Source organism: Electrophorus electricus, chromosome 2 (genome assembly GCF_041902795.1).
Source record: "Electrophorus electricus isolate QZ-2024a chromosome 2, ASM4190279v1, whole genome shotgun sequence".
NCBI lineage: Eukaryota > Metazoa > Chordata > Actinopteri > Gymnotiformes > Gymnotidae > Electrophorus > Electrophorus electricus.
This window is the reverse complement of record NC_137498.1, coordinates 41,241,735-41,258,802: the sequence shown is the minus strand read 5'-3', so window position 1 is coordinate 41,258,802 and position 17,068 is coordinate 41,241,735. Positions and strand designations below refer to the sequence as shown.

At 46.1% G+C, this 17,068-nt stretch overlaps 1 protein-coding gene and 2 long non-coding RNA genes across 6 annotated transcripts in view; 2 read left to right on the top strand and 1 right to left on the bottom strand.

The window, feature by feature from the left end:
• Positions 1-9,908, bottom strand: part of pard6gb (par-6 family cell polarity regulator gamma b) — a 28,954-nt gene extending 19,046 nt beyond the window's left edge. The window contains exons 1-2 of one of the 3 annotated variants that reach the window (XM_027023355.3): positions 9,622-9,908; positions 4,866-5,088 (exon numbers count right to left, since the gene is read on the bottom strand). In XM_027023355.3, coding sequence (XP_026879156.2) covers positions 4,866-5,088; positions 9,622-9,693 — 295 coding nt within the window. In that variant the 5' untranslated portion in view covers positions 9,694-9,908. Of the gene's footprint in view, positions 1-4,865; positions 5,089-5,472; positions 5,736-8,905; positions 9,302-9,621 lie in introns of those variants that run through there. The other 2 variants (XM_035529231.2, XM_081703884.1) reach the window with 2 other exon arrangements.
• Positions 9,909-10,173: 265 nt separating this feature from the next.
• LOC145652722 (uncharacterized) lies at positions 10,174-12,369 on the top strand. Its single transcript, XR_014118965.1, has 2 exons — positions 10,174-10,284; positions 11,066-12,369. It is a non-coding gene; the product is annotated as an uncharacterized LOC145652722 (long non-coding RNA).
• A 2,099-nt stretch (positions 12,370-14,468) lies between these two features.
• LOC145660396 (uncharacterized) overlaps positions 14,469-17,068 on the top strand; it is a 32,782-nt gene continuing 30,182 nt past the window's right edge. For both annotated transcript variants that reach the window (XR_014126743.1, XR_014126741.1), the window contains exons 1-3: positions 14,469-14,605; positions 14,751-14,833; positions 15,200-15,365. This is a non-coding gene — a long non-coding RNA (uncharacterized LOC145660396). The remainder of the gene's footprint in view (positions 14,606-14,750; positions 14,834-15,199; positions 15,366-17,068) is intronic.

The window sequence follows — 17,068 nt, the reverse complement described above, 5'->3', positions numbered from 1 at the left end:
GGTGGGGGATGTGGTCCATGTTTGCTGGAGATGATCTCCCATCAGGTGTAGGAGGAGATATCTTCCAGATGTCTTTCAAAATCACTGAAACTGTGTGTTGGTGTAGGCATGTGTGCACCACAGTGTTCACATTCTTAATATCTGATCACCATCTCACTGCCATAACAGAGTAGGATTTCCAGTTGGTAAAGACCCAACCTATTGGTCGACGTCTACATTTACATTTACGGCATTTAGTAGATGCTCTTATCCAGAGTGACTTACAAAAGTGCTTTGTCATTTACTCATAGAATATCCTTGTACAGTACAGCAGGTTAGAGTCCAACATACCAATGAACTAGAATACAGGAATCAATGCTGATATGTCTAGCTACCATTTACTTATATAGAAACTGAGTTCTTATTACTGTGCTTGCTACACTGACAAACAAAGTGGGTGAAGACCCTACTCCTCGCAGACCTCTCAAGAAGATGCTGGTAAGAGCAAGGGTCAGAAAGGAGATCTACTCCACCTCTCCCTATTAAACAATTCCTGAATCTCCCAAATAAAGTGTGCCAGGATATGCCAAACAGTGCCTTGAAAAGCGATTTCCTGAGGTTTAGCAGGCTGAAACGGAGGAGTATCCTAGTACTGATTAAAAAGCCAAACTAAGAATACAAAGATCAAAAGCCCCACCTCCAGCCATGCAGGGATGAACGCGCAGCCAAAATTTCAAAGCACCGTTTTAATTTGTCAAGGATGACAGAAATAACAAAAACGCCTGCTAAGTCCCCAGAGTGGGGCAGCATTCCCAGACACTTTATCTCCACACCGGGAGCAGCCCTGCACCAATCCACCCGTGCCAAGCCCTGTCCATGTACTTTTGGGAATAGTTACTTTGGAATAAACCAGTTCAAAGACCGAGGCATACTGCCTTACTCACGTTCATTTAAAACAGAACGGAGTGGTGCAGTAATCTCAGACACGGGATCTTACCCAAGCCCTCTACAGCACTGGATAGAACCTATTCATTTTATATGCCCATAATTCAGTGAACCACAGAACCTGAAAAGGCAGGTGACAAGTAATCTGCAGTGTTCCTAAACTAAACTCTTATACTCTGAGCCTTGGGATTGAAAGAGTTTTGTCTCTCTGTCTCTCTGTCTCTCTCTCTGTATGTGTGTGTGTGTGGTAATTCGAGCACACATTTTTCCTCTGGCATAAATACAGATGCATCAGATGACCAATAAACCGTAATGCATGACTTGAAGTGCCACTTAATCCCATTTATGGCTTGTGTGTACTGTGCATCTTGTCTGGGTTGTGCTGGTTCTGTGCTGTGCTGGTTCTCATGCTGTGCTAAGCTTTGACATTTTCTCAATGAGTAGGAAGTGGTGGCATTTCCTGGAAAACTGAACTTCCACACTTCATGAACACATTCACATTCTGTATGTTTGGTGTTTATAGTGATTACATGCCAAATAAGCTTACAGGACAAAGTTGTGCTGTTATGTGACCTTCATGGTTTTCATATATCCTGAAATGCATCTAATGTGCCAAGCTTCTAAATATGGCTCTACTTTGAACCCATGGCAAAAAAAAGTATCCTCCCTTTACACTGGCCAATACACTCAATTTAAGTAGACAGACTGTTGTATGTGTCTGTACACATATGCGTTTGCACGCACGCACACATGTGTGTTTTTGTGTGAGAAAAGCAGTCAGCAGTAATGATCACAGTGATAAACCCGGGAAAGTACTTTCTGATGGCATTGTGCAAAGCTGAGCAAACATGAGTGCTGAACCAGCCAAACGTGTGGAGGGAAGTGCACAGAACATGAAGCTCCCCAACCCTGCCACGCTCAACCCCCCTCCACCCCGTGCTGAACACAGGCTGCTCATCAGCTCCAGTGGGCCAGGTCATTGCACTGCACAGTTTAGGGCAGGACTGGACAACTGTGATCCTTAAGGGCCAGAATCCAGCACACGTTAGTGATTTCCCTGCCCTTGTGGTTGACCAATATGGGTTTTTCAGCAGCTGATGCAGATGCCAATGCCAATATTTAGAGGGCAGTGGCTGATATATAATTCCTACGTCATGTTGTTGTTGGAGGGTTTTTTTGGATAATTTTATAAAATTCAACAATTTATTAAATGATAACAAATGAGACACAACATTGCTGAACTTGAATGGACATTAATTGTAACACTGTCTGCACTGTAATATTGTTTGCATTGTCTGTTTGATTAAGTAGATCTGTACTCTGCAATGCAAAATGCATCAGCTCACAAAAAATTCTCAATTAAATGTTCACAGGTCATCAAACAACTAAACTTTGTTAAAACAAAAACAAACCAACCTTTGGCTAATCCCGATTATCTCAAAATGGCATTTAAATGGCCGACCACTACTCTTAACACACCTGCTACACCTGGTAATTAACAGAGGAGTTGAATCTGGTGTTAGAGCATAGAAATCACCAAAGTGCCACATCAGCAGGCTACTGTGCCTCCTCTGTTCTCAGCAGAAACATACTGAGGAAGACCAGACCCTAGAGCACATGAGCTCCGCCCCTTCTCAGGCCCCGCCCCCTCTCAGGTTCCTGATTAGTCAGTACTAACAGACCCAGGTGATATGTTTCCTGCCCTCGGCACATCACAGGTCACAACAGGTGCACTACAATAGGTTTTCCCCACAGTGCCTTGCGGTGGAAGTCACCGGAGAGGGGCTCTGTAGGGACATGTCTGTGTTTGTTACAGAACCCCAACCATGCTGTCCTGAGTAGTAGCCACCATGAGTCACACTCTCCCAGCCCATGCCTCGGAGCTGCGGATATTGTCTGGGGAAAGGAAATTGACCCAGACGCTTCTTTTAGTTTTCTTTGGGATAAATAAAGGATGTCCTTGCTATCAAAGCAAGGATGGATGTCAGAGAGAAAGAAAGACAGCAAAAGAGAGAGAATGAGGAGGTTATAAAGAAATAGTTTTGCTAGTAGTGAGTTGAAGCCCATTTAAAGACTTTTCACTGTCTGAATGTCCAGGACCCACTTGCATTAGAATAGATCTCTGCTGAAAGCGGACTGACTCACTGGCTATGTAGGCAGAGTCTCTCTCCGTCACTGTGTGTGTGTGTCTGTCTGCATGTCGGGAACACTGAGTAGATGGAATGCAGGTCACCTCTGGTAGCACACAGAGCACAGCCTTGGTTTACTCGGGCACGGGGCTGGGAGCCGCACATTCCATGAGAAACACTCTTCATTGTAGCCTGTACACAATGCACACTACTGGAGCTGAATGGCATCCCCTCGGCTGGGAGAAATGGCCCTTATTACCATGACAATAAACCCCTGCCCCCCGCCCCCCGCCACTCAGACCTCAAGCTTGTGCTGTCGTGCGACAACGTGGATTACGTAACCTGAAACTAGGAGACAGAAGTCCAGCGTGACAAGTATTCTGATGTTCTGTCTTGCTCCACATAAAGCCATTTTCAATCACTACACCACTGTTTATTTAATCACTGTTGAAATCAGTATAAAATTGTATCACAAACCCTACATGTGATCTAAATAATAAATTATGTAAGGGCCAGAGGTCATCAGCCACAGATTAGCCTGACCATGTTAATGTGTCTCATTAACTACACAATTAGCTCCTGTTTTTTTTTTTAATCAAAAAAGCCCACAAACGTAGCCAAACTCCCAAACAAACACCCAAATAAACACAAACAAGGATCTGGGGTCCCAAATGACAATGAGTGTAGTTTACAGAATAGACATTATGTGATTTATGGACACAGAGACAAAGACAGTTGAAGCAGGGTAAGGAGCTTCTCTGTCTGTCTGTCTATAGTGCCTGCTGGACAAGACGACTTCTGCAGGTTTTACTCTGAGTATGGAGCCTCTCCTTACAGATCACACACACACACCTGCATGTACCAACATGACTGCATACAAGAGTTTGGCTGAATACTGCTACTGCATAGTACCCACACACTGACATTTATCCACAGTGCAGATTCTTTAAAGTTCTCACTTGGCTATGCTACCACATAAGAAGCAGTTTGGAATCAGTGTTCTCTAGCTTTGAGAGGGTGGACTCAACAGTAGTGTGTGCAGTGCAGGTGGAGCCAGGCTGGGTGGCATAAGCCTATCAGTAAGGGAGGTTGTGTTTGGAGGAACACCAGCACCTCTGCACAGGAAGTCCAGCCAGCTCAGCTAGCATTTCCTTTAGGAAGTTACCCCCAGGACTTACTGCCCCCACCATCTCACTCACTCACTCACTCACTCACTCACTCAGTCACTCAGTCACTCAGTCACTCAGTCACTCAGTCTCACAGTCTCACCAACAAATGCTGTGTAAGGACAACACCTGGTCCAATGGAGGGAAAATATGGCAGTGGCAATGATACATAATAGCTGCTCACAGAGGCCAAAATAGGGACTGTTTGCGTGCATGCGTTTAAAACCCACAAATCTGAATCCCATGGTCAAGCCCATGATTGTGTTTACCCTGCATTTTGTCTGACCACAGGAAGTATGTGGGCCCTGCAGAGCTGTGTCTGGGCTCACTTTGCAGGGTAATCTTGGTTCTCAGCACTGCATACACTTTCGTGGCACGAACTCCTTAAACCCCATGGGCTGCGAGCAGGCCCATGGACTCAGCTCAGCTGTTTTAGACAAGCTAATGACTGACAACAGAGCGAGCAAACCAGGCCAAAGGGTGAGAGGCCCTCATGCACCACCTTGTTCAAATAATGCCCCAAGAAAACAGCATAAAAACACACATACATACTTGCACGCATGCACACGCACAAGCACGCAAAGGAAAAACAGAGACAGCAGGAGTGAGAGAAAGTGTGAGGGGGAGAGACGAGCCGATCCTGTACCTTGTCTCTGGATGAAAATGCGGAGCAGGGGGTGGGCGGTGGACACAGCCTTACAAAAGTTCTCGTCGTTGTTGATGGGCAGAAGGTCCCCATGGACGTCGGCATAACCAATCATCACCTCCATGTTGGTGATGCGGTGGATGTGCAGCATGAGTGTGAAGAACTCCTGGAAATTGCCAGGCTTGACGCGGTTCACAGAGATCCTGCGGAACTCTGCCCCATACTGTGGGATAAAGAACACACGGGAACAAAGCGTTCAGAGCTCACAGGAAGCAAATCTCCTGCCTGGGGTGAAGAACAATATGACAATAAAATATAAAAATATAACCCAAATGACACTGTCTTGCATGATGCACAAAAAAGGGGTTGTCTTTAAAAAGTAATGTAATCAGTAAAAATGTTCCTTGTACTTCATAGCCAGGAGACTGGCCTGTAAACAGAACATCAAGTTAAATTTACTTTACTGAATCTTTTGCTGCATAGTGAATCCATTCAAGATTCTAAGAATATAATAAGCTATTTATTACACTGCAGTGGGGACAAAGAAAAATATTTTCTTAATTGTAAGGATGTATTGTTTAATATCTGTATGACTGGAAACACACACCTAACCCTCCCCAAGAGAGTTCAGTCGGTTTCTCACAGGTCATCCTCAACAACAGCTGGAAACTAGACACAACATTTCTTCAGTACGTGATGAAACCTAATTCCAGGGCTTCTGTAGCCTGGCGTCTTAACCAAAACAAAGTTCCAGCGTTCTGATTTTCTTTTATGTCTCTGGTTCATCTATTTAGTCTTTCAAGCGCTTCAAGAATCCAAATACCCTGGCACTGGGTGTCAAACACGGAGTGTTTTATCCACAGGGCTGGGAACTATCTGCTCTCACACACAAAAGTAAAAGGTCTGAAACACAGGGCCACAGTGACCACCATGGCTCTGACGCCTGGAAGACGGAAATGGAGGAAAAGGAGGCAGGGAGACAATAGAACAATACAGGCGGACCTGCAAGCGCAGCAGACAGCTCAGAACAACACCAACTCCAGCAGGATACTGGGGCTGGTGCTCCTCTACATGGCTCAATGATACAGGAAAAGTTACCATATTGTGATTTCATTGCTGCATGTCACAAAATTGATATGCCTCAGCAATGCATGAAAACAAAATGGTGAGCCCTTGACGCAACACGGTTCAAAAGTGGCCTGCACTGCAAATTTATTTATGAATCATAAATGATGTCATCTATAAGAATATCTGATTTATCAGGATGTTCACAATGCATATTTTTAAAAATGATGTGATTCATTAGAAGGCTTATTTGCATACTGCAGACATTTGAAAGATCAGTGCTGCACAGAATAATACTGAGGAAATTATGAAAAAACTTGACATGCAGATGGACTAAAAAAGCAGTGTAAAAAAACAGACACACAATCGTATGTGTCTTTATTAAGTATAAACACACCACACGCTTCCGTTCCCACATGCAGCAACACCTATACAACACCGCCAACACAAACACTGCGTATTATTAAACATGATTATCTGTCTAGCTTTGATGACTTATACGTCCACCAGAATGAACACAGAAGGGTCAGGCTGAGGTCACAGCTGTGATCATGTGACTGTCGTACTAATGCTAGCTGTATAGATGGGGTGCGTGGGCGGCCTGACACAGTGCCTGAAAAACACAGGCTTCGCTTTGTCTCACACGTTGACATGGAGCTCACAGCAACACAGCACCCCTGCAGCATGCACACGCACCCCCCCCCCCCACGCTGCCACACACATGGTCTGCTGCTGCTCTGCTGTAATTATGCTCCCAGTAGGAAAATCCTACATTAGCAAACAGCAGCCTGTGATCACCACATGAAACATGAACACAGGGTTGGTGGGGCAGTGTGGGGAAGCTCTGAGGCAAGTGTGTGATGCTGCTAACTTCACTGGAAAACACCCCCCGACCCCCCCCCGCACACACACACACACACACACACACAACTCATGACAAACACAAACATTCATCCCTCTTGTGAAAAGTTGACCCACTCCTCGTCCCGAAGAACTGAATCGGCATATTTCAGGCACACTTGAGGAATCCACAAATCCACAAGAGCAACAGCAGTGTGCTGAGCTTAGACTGCAGTTAGAGCTTTTTCTAACATACCAGCAACTTACTGTTGACTGGCAAGCTATGTTGCTTTAGAACTGCAATGAAATCAAAAGAGTTTCTGTGCTGTGAACGTTCTAAGAAGAACATACTAAGAATGCACCAGTCTAGACCAGAATGCCTAGCCATTATTTTCAATTGAACGGTGACCAGTTAAATGGTCGTATGTGTGAACTTCAGCAATAACCAGAGCTGCGTTGGTGATTTCAGTACTGAGGCACGTGTAAACTGAGGTCATGTGTGAAGAGGCTGTCTGCACATCCATGGAGCAATGCTGGAGTCCCACCAGCACACCCCATCAGGACATGCCTTCATCAGGGCCACCATTTCCGTGTCTCCATCAGCACCTGAGTAACGCCGCAGGACACGCAAGGCTGCACATCAGCCCACGTCCTCTGGCAAGTTGAGGCAAGTGCAGCTCTTGCGTTAGAGCTGTTCTCTTTGGGAACCCCCCCCCCGCTGACATTGAACAGCACCACGGTTTCAGTCTTATCGAGTTTCAACATTTGTGCCCTATCTGTGAGCATGTCTCACCAAATAAATAGGAGATAAAGCAGAGGAGAGGCTCTGGCAGAGAGAAGACAGCGTGGAAGTGCTTCAGGAAAAGGTTGACACATTGCTAAGCTTTCTGTTGACACAGGCTGATTGCTGGGCCAGCCAGAGCAACACAAAGGACACAAAGCTAAAACAGCCCTGCTGTGCCCTCCAGCTCTGTTGTACTCATCTTATCAGCCCTCGGGTCCTTTCTAAATCATGATACTTTCCTGGGTCACCAAGAGACAGGAATCTCGCAATGACATCCTCTTTGACAACAGCAAAGAGTGTGCAGGGTGATAAGTGAAGATTAATCATGTCATAAAGGACAATCTCAATGCATGTCGAGACACACATCCTGTTCGTTCTGACAACGGTGTACCGAATAGTGCCAGCCATCAGAGAGCAGATCTGCGCCAGTACTCTAGCAATACACACCACCTGCGTCCAGACCACCCCTCCAGCATTCCACAAAACTGCCCTCACCTCACAGGTTGAGTCAGCTTTGCACAGAATTAACCACTGGGCTGCTTCTTCAGATTTCAATGGGAAAGCAGGTTAGTCCATCCACACCACCCCATTATTCAAACAGAACCATCTCAGTGTTTGCAGAAACAAGAAGGCTAATGGGGCCTCTTGTCTTCTTAGACCCTTAGATAGTGGCTCTTTTCACTGCCACCAGTAGCTGGCATTCCAGCCTCTGTTATGAATTGGAGCATGGCTGAATACAACAGAGCACTAATCAGACAATTGCAGTCCAGATCTGGGCACCGTGCCGACGCATTCCCATCAATTAGGACCTCTAGATCCAAAACCACAACACTACAAATTCCGACTACCCAAAGCTGGAGATGTTTGACAGCAGATAGCTGGCAATCCTCTGCGGTTGAATACTCGACAGTTCTCCCGAGTCTGTAGTTGGCTTCACTGCCAGTTTCTTATTCGAGTTTTCTCGTCTAGCACTTTTACATTTGTCCGTGCGCTACACCAAACCCCAAATCTACGTGACAGCTGGGCAGCGGCGTGTTAGGGCAGAGTTGCTTCAGGCTAAGTACATAAGAGATAGGTGGATGCTCTCCCGTCACAAACGTCAGCATTAGGCCAAGCGCATTCTTTCACAGCTCGCAGACACTCAAGTCGTTTCAAAACTTGACAATTACGCATCTTTCCATCCCTGTGCTCATACGATACACGACACGTGTAACGTAGGCCTAAACGACTCTCACATACATACATACATACATATACATATACACACACATACATATACATATATATATATATATATATATATATATATATATATATATATATATATATATAAATAAACACGGCTAAATACCGTTAAGAAGACACACTGGTGCGGGCGCGGGAGCTCATGTACAGCGACTTGGTAATGTTGGTAATGTTGGAAAAGCAGCTGTCAACCTATACCTAGCTCATTTACTTATATTTCAACATGAATCTAATTAAAATGAGATCTTATCTTCACGGTGAAAACAACAACAACAAATAAACCACAATGCCACCCACTTAGCTTGCTAGCATAACTTCTACTGAAACCTCAGCTGGCACCTTAACAGCTCACAGCGCGTTTATAACTACCAATGACGGCGTTGGCAAACTTTGCAAACATCGCTTTTCTAAGTTCCTGTAGTTTTACTCATTATCAGCAAACATAACTTGCAATCCCGCAAGCACAAGAGCTGGGGAAGCTTCGTCTTAAAGGACCACCTTAACTTACAAATTCAGCTGTACGGTTATGAAACAGCATATTAAACCAAGTACTTCAAAAGACACAAACCAACCGTGGGTGAACTGCAGCCGACTAGCTACTAATACAATTTACAATAATATAATATAATATTTCTACTAATATAAGTACACGGGGAGCTTATATTAGCTAGCGATGTGATATCGGCTAAGACAGTTGTTAGCTATCCAGCTAGCTCTTTAAAATACTGTGAACTAAAACATTTACCAACATTAACCAGTACTGCCATTGAATACTGACGAAACTCTCGCACGATTTCCAATTCAAATCCCGGTTGTGCTCACCTTGCTTTTAACTTCAACTGCGTTTAAGTCCAAGTTTCGCAGAGACTGCTGTTTATTAAAGCTCCGGTTCATTTTGACGGTTGGGACTTCTGAAACCAGCCCGTGGTGGCTGGGGGATTCGCGGTATGCAGATCCTGTAAAACTCCCTTATTTTATTTATTTACTTTTTGGGTTTTGTTTTATTTATTTATTTTTAGCGTTCAGGACAACGTGAATCCTCGGATATTCCGCTACACGTTTCTCCGCATTAGCGCAGCGCACTTCGCAAAGTTCAGGAGAAAAATAAAGTCTCACACAGAGAGAGCGCGAGGGCAGTTCAGCGACTGAGGGGGGAGCGAGCGAACTTTTCAAAATGACATCATCGCTGTCTCCGCGAGCGCCGCGCGAGCTCTCCCCGTGCCTCCCAGAAGAAGGGAAAACGTTTGCCGTGCACGGTGGTTTGCACCAGTCCCGTCTGCATGGCTTCATTTTGGCTGTGACACACAGAGGCGTCTCCTGCCCGCAACGACGCAGCACTTTATATTGCATATTGCCATTTATTTATTTGCTGTTATTTCCAAATTCCAAATACGAATGATATACGTGGTTTATTTACGCACAGGTTCGTTTTCGTGCTGTAGCTGAAAACTGCAGACACGTTGTCTTTCATGTCGTATATATACGGTGAGTGAGTTGGCTGCAATTTTCCTTTATTCTTGCCTCGCCATAGCCTTCTCAGCAACTGTTGCTGCTGCCGAGTACGGTTATAGCCTGTCAACTATGTCGAGCATGCTCCACCGACATCTCGATTATTCGTTTGCAGTACACAAAGCTGTAACCACTAATACTTGATTACCAGTGATCAGCAGCATTGTTAGTTGACAAAATAACGATACTTTTTGTAACTACATTTGTTTTTGGGCTAAATGCACAAATATGCGTCTGAATCGAAATTCCAGTAATTTAAGAGTTAAATAACTGTTAGTTGCGTGCTTTTTATTATTTTTGTTTGTTAGGTTAGTTAAAGAATTAGGTTCCTTAAAGGATCCCAATACCAAATAGTAAAACCGTAGGGATAAATTATATTATGCAGTAATATACCGCCGACTAGAGGCTGCTTATGTTCTTTTAACTTTACAGAAGGTAGTCCGAATATTAAAAGCACCACTAGATGTCAGACTCACACAACTAAAAACATTTAATTCGGCCCTTCTTCAGGCGCCACATGCTGTATTTTAAAGCACGTCAGCGGCTCGTAATCTCTGAGTTGAAGACCAAACGGTCATAGTTTTATGTTCTCCGTCCGACCGACGTACACGATTCAGCCTGCTCTGTGACCCTCTGAGAAGCCGTTTTAAATCCTAGATGACAATACTAAACTATACAGGTCAATGGAGTCCCAGAGATGTCCTGTGTTATGGAAGGTGTTTGGATTCCATGCTGTGAACATTATTCCATCCTGCAGTCAGATCATCGCAGAGCATTGTGTGCATGGATTTCGACCGGTTCACCTTGAAGGCTAACAAAACAACTCGGAGCCTGCACTTGATCATGGAAAGCGACATGGTTCAGTGACCCTGAGGGATTATGGGGCCCCCTGAGAGGCGCAACTGTACCTCTCGAAAGAGGACCATGCTGCTGAACAGGTCAGCCCCACTTCAAGCTCCCTATTAAACCCACCTAGTCAGTGACCTTCCCAGGCTAAATGCTGACATGCCCCTTGGCAGTCTTTTCATTCCGGGTTCGAGGGCACGCCAGCCGACGAACTCCAGATGCTCAGCGGGCTGGACAGAAGGGAGAAGCAGGGTCTGCATTCCTGAGTGTAGAAGGCGTCCAAGCTGCCCCGCTGCTGGGCCCTTGGCGACCCTGGGGGGGCGGACCCCGGCCACAGACCCGTGCTGGCCTCCTTTGCATATAACCTGAGCCTGGGAGAACAGAGAGCTTCCAACAGGAGCTCTGTGATTGCCATTGCCTGGGGAGGCCAGCAGGGAGCTCCCAGGTCAGTCATGCCTGGCCAAGTTTGAACGGATAAAGAAGCTGGCAATGTGTTTTCTAAGACAGTGGCAGAAAGGGTTCGCAGGATGTCGGCGTATCCACATTCATGGACAGGGTGCAAAAAGCACATATGGGTGGTGTACACTGAAGTAACAGTTTTGAAGAGTGTCATTTGAAAGTTATTTTACCATAAATAAACACCATAATTATTATGTAAATATGTTTTCATTTGCCCATATTCATTCAGTACCAAATCTGATGTGAATAAATGCTGCTTCTCTGGGGCTTTTGTTTCCAAACCATGGCAAAAGAGAAGTGCCAGCTTCATGGGTCCTGTGCTCACTCAGGGCAGACAGGGTGAGTCTGATTGGGCCTCGCTGCTTTGATTGGCATCTGGGAGCGTGATTAAGGAGCCCAGGCATCTGTGACCCCTATGGTCACGCCTACACACTGACTCTAATAGCCATTGTCTGGGTTGTGGGCGGGGCATGGATTTCTTCCTGTTAGTCAGTCAGTGTGTCTGAGAGCTACTGTCTGAGACATTGTGGGAGGTTTCCAATGTACATGCCTTCGCTCCATTATGCCACAAGACACCAACGTGACAATCTCTAACAAATGCAAGCATTGCATCAGTGTGCCATTCACATGTATGATTGATGACAATTTTCTAGAATGTTCCTCTTCATTCTTAGTGGTTCATTTGGCTTGTCACTGAGTAAGTGTGCACTAGACTATTCACCTGAAAAAAGTAATAAAGTGGGAAACACGTGTTGATTTTGGTTTTAGATGTGTCTACTTTGTATTCAGATGGAGCTGAAGTGACTCAGGAGCAAATGCAGAGCCCATTTCTCATACAGATAAAGCACAGAAGTGAGACACCAGTTTAATGAAATATAAAATATTTATGGTCATACTCTGCAGGACAGCGGTGCCACATATACACCATTAGAGGGCGCTTAGCTACCGCGAGATGCCACTTACAACCCCCCCCCCCACACACACACACACACACAATAAAAAAAAACAAAAAAAAAACTATACATGTAAACATATTGGCATTGTTAGCTTTGTGCGCTCCTCTTTGTCTCATTTGGGCCTTAAGGGTGGAAACAGCTAAGATGAATGTTTTTACTCTTTGGCTATCTTCCTGCATGCCCTGGTTTGGCCAGCGAAGGAGACGAGAACAACAGAAGGTGGCCCTGAACACAACACAGCACTCCCTGTCAGGGCCTCCATGTTCCTGCTGGGCCAAAGGAGATCTGTAGCGTGTGTGGAGAACTGCGCCCCTGGCCATATTTTCAATTGCACACCTACTGTTAATTCTAGCAATTACATTATGCCACATTAATTATGGACTCCTCTTATTCTGCTAGGGCAAATGCAGGCGTCAGAATGGTGTTCTGATAATAATTATAACGTGTTTGAGAAGAAGGGCTTGTCCAGGAATGTTTAAAATGTTGCTGAAGTTGTTAAAACTCCATTATATGTTTCAGTTCAGCCAGTTAAGTAATTCTGCATGTGAAACAAAAAAAAAAAGGTTTATATATATATATATATATATATATATATATATATATATATATATATATATATATATATATATATATATTACAGAACATGGATACCTGCATCTTGAATGGGTTGTGTGTTTGTGTGTTTGAAACGTGGGCTTGTGTGTGCGCACGTGTCCCTCTCTGTGTGTGTATGTGTACATATGTGTGAGCGTGTGTGTGTGCGTGTGTGTGTTTGTGTGCACGTGCATGCGCTTCATTCATTCAGCTGCCCAGGGCACCTCACAGCTCTTATGGTCTCCTGAGTTCGAGAGGAATGGGACCCAGATGCCCTAACCTGTCACCCATGAATGCATATCCAATGGAGAAGAATGAGGTAGAATTCAGGGTGATCCAGAGGGAGAGATTCCTGTCAGCAGGTTCCTGTAGAGCAGAGATAGCTCTTTTTCATTTTACAATAGGGAATGGCTGAGCGTGCTCTGCTTCACCTCATAGCTGGGCCTGGATGAGGGTGACCAAATACTGAAGATGCTGCGAGTGTGTTTGAATGAACATAAGATCAAATGAAGGATTTTCTTTCTGTGATTGAAACCTTTTGTGCATGTGGTATTGAGGTTTTGCTCTAAAGTATAAGCACGATCTCATCACGGACTAACAGGAGGGTTCTCCTAACTCTGCTGACACTGGGTCAGTCTGTAGTCTTCCTTGAAGCAGCTTAGACCCAAACCACGTCACTGACTCTGCTCCAGGAGCTTTAATACTCCTCTGTCATGGCTCCCCCTGCTGGATGTTCCAGTCAGCCACAGTAGACCAGGTCTGGTTCGGGAATACCTTCAGTTCTGCCACAGGACATGGACTGTTCTTCTGCTAGAGGATGGGAGGGAACACAAAACATCTAAAAACAAACAAACAACCAAAAAGAAAAAAAAATCAAAAGTTGAATGCTTTTAAGTCTGTGATGAATGAGGTCTGTAGTTCAGACAAAGAGGGTGCCAGATGCAGACAGGCAGGGCCAGTGTGCAGGGGGGGCCAGGGTGAGGAGGCAGGGCCAGGGTGAGGAGGCAGGGCCAGTGTGCAGGGGGGGCCAGGGTGAGGAGGCAGGGCCAGTGTGCAGGGGGGGCCAGGGTGAGGAGGCAGGGTCAGTGTGCAGGGGGGGCCAGGGTGAGGAGGCAGGGCCAGTGTGCAGGGGGGCCAGGGTGAGGAGGCAGGGCCAGTGTGCAGGGGGGGCCAGGGTGAGGAGGCAGGGCCAGTGTGCAGGGGGGGCCAGGGTGAGGAGGCAGGGCCAGTGTGCAGGGGGGGCCAGGGTGAGGAGGCAGGGCCAGTGTGCAGGGGGGCCAGGGTGAGGAGGCAGGGTCAGGGGCTGTGGGGTTTGGCATGCCAGGCTGTGCTGTTCTTTCCGTCTGCTGTGCATAGAACAGAAGTGGCCTGGGGTCTGTGGATGAAGAGGTTATTGTCTCGGGCATCACTGACCTCATGGCTCTGAATACCTCCTGTGGTCTGTGAGTGCTGGGACACCCCACTGGCTACTTTCACAAAACCTCGCACCTGAGGAATTAGACAAAAATACTATTAGTACTTTTTTATAAAATTGTAAATGTATGGGGGGGGGGGGTTTGTTTGTTTTTTTTGTTTTTTTGTTCTAAGGTGGTGATTGATGTTTAAATGAGTGTTGAGTGTACAGAACTGGATGATTCACAGACCACCTGCAGAGCTGGAGCTAACAATGTGTATGTACAGTAGCATGCGTTTGCATTTGCATCTGTGTTTCTCTTGTTGCGCCTGGCGGTGTTAAAACACTTTTCCCTTTTCACGGGAGAATGAAAACAGCAGCCATCTGGCGCCAGGGTCACAGGTTAACTCCTGACTCAGTAATGAGAATGCTGTATCTTGGAGATGTGTGGGACCCAGAACGGCCTGGCTGTCCGGCTCCAGAACACACATTAAACATTAACAGCACACACACTCACAAACAATCCCTCTCTCTACCCTTAATCTCTCTCTCTCTCTCTCTCTCTCTCTCTCTCTGCCATGTTTCCTCTCTCCTCTCTCACTTTCTCTCTTTACTCTCTTTTCTCTCTTATTTTTTTCCACAGTAGCTGGTTCTCTCACATATTGCTCACCATCCCCTTCATTCTCGCTGTAACTCTGCCCCCACTGAGTCAACCCGCCACCACCGCGAAGGGCGTTTGCATCTGTCAATGCGCCTGATCAATATGGGAAGGAGCGATAAAAACCACAGGGATGTGTCTGACTTTAAAGGTTCGTGTAATCTCCCTATAACCATTCAGTCTCAGCCCATGTGTTACGCTAATCTCAAGAGTGTGCTGTGCTGGTTAAATACTGATCTCTGAGGCAGGCCTGTCTGTAAATTCCAAATATCTGTTTTTAGCAGCTTTGTGTAACCCAGCAGAACAAGCTCCACTTCGTTTCGGTAGTGTTATGGATTGTGGAGGATCCTCCTGTTTGGGAACTCCAGAGGCCACAAGGGACACGTTAGGGAGAAGCGAGGTTAATTAGCTCTCTCCCGAGCCTCCTGCAAATGCTAACAGACTAGGGAGACATTTTCTCTTTCTTCTTTGGCTCCCTTGCTCCTTCCCTCCATCTCCCTTGTCTAGGGTCGATGGTGTGGCCCAGGCTCATTATCGCCGTGGTGACCTCTTTAGTCTCCTGGCTGTCTCTCTCTTGCGTGCGGAACCTAGTTCCTGCCTCTCAGCCCAGTGCACTGAGCAACCACACACCGAAGATGAAAGCGGCTTTCATGGCTGGGGAAGTGTGTGTACAAGCCACAGGCCATCTGGGTCAGTGTGACAGTGCACGACAGAGAGAAAAAGGCATGTTTTTGACAAGGACGTGCTACAGATGCCGCTCCATACATCTATTAAGCCCAACAGGAGGTGTAGTCTGTTGCAGATTTTATCGTGGATGAGGCTTTGCCTAACATTGTCCAATCAGGGTTTTGAGTCCAGTTAAGTTCTGATCATTTTGATCATTTGTAAGGTTACATTGCTTAGCACGTAGCATATTAGCAGGTTACTGCTGCATTAGCAGCACTGTCAAATGTGCTGTTTTACTCTCCATCGAGGAGCAGCTATCTGCGTAGCTCCGTAAGCACTACAGCCTTACAACCACCAGCCCAGCGATGCCCAGCTCCCAGTGTGTGACAGTAACAGACCCTTCACACGTCGGCCTGCTCCCTGCACCAACACAGCTGACCCAGCTGGTAACACCCTTGATAAGTAGTCTGGGAGGTAAATCAGGTGGGTTGAAGTAGGTCAGAAACATAAAGTCTGTAACATAGGCACCAGGACTGCAAAAGCTCTAGTCTACAATACAGTGTAACTCAACGGCTTAGTCCAGTCCAGTTGTACTCTGCTTAGGATAATAGACAGTACAAACCAACAGTTTAGCACAATGTACAGTCTAGTCCATCAGGCAGTGTAGTACAACAACCAGCCTGGTCCAACATAGAGTCTAGTTGTACCCTGAAGCACAAGACAGCAGTGTCAGGCTTACTGACCACTGTTGACACCCTGTCCACTTCCACCCAAGGCCAAGGACTTACAGCAGGCTGCAGGTGTGTGCCGTACGGGCCTGCTCCCCCTCACATTGAGTGGCAAGACAAGGGCGCAACGAGTGATTGCACATGCACGCACACACTCTCTTTGCCTCTTTTTTTTTCACAAGGAGATCTGATTAATGGTGTGTAAGTCAGCGGAAGGACAACACCTGACCTGGGTGCACCTCTGTCTGATTTGCAGCGTGCATACGTGCAGCCTGCCAGAGTTATTCACCATATCAGAGAATTATCGATCATTAGCAGTGGAAGTGTGCTATCGGCCAGCACGCAGAGGTTTTACACAGGAGAATGTTTATCTTCTAGGCAATCTGTGGAGGGTGCGTTTGTCTGGGGATGAGGCAGAGAGAGGGAGGGAATATGAGAGATAAAAAGAGAAAGGGTGCAT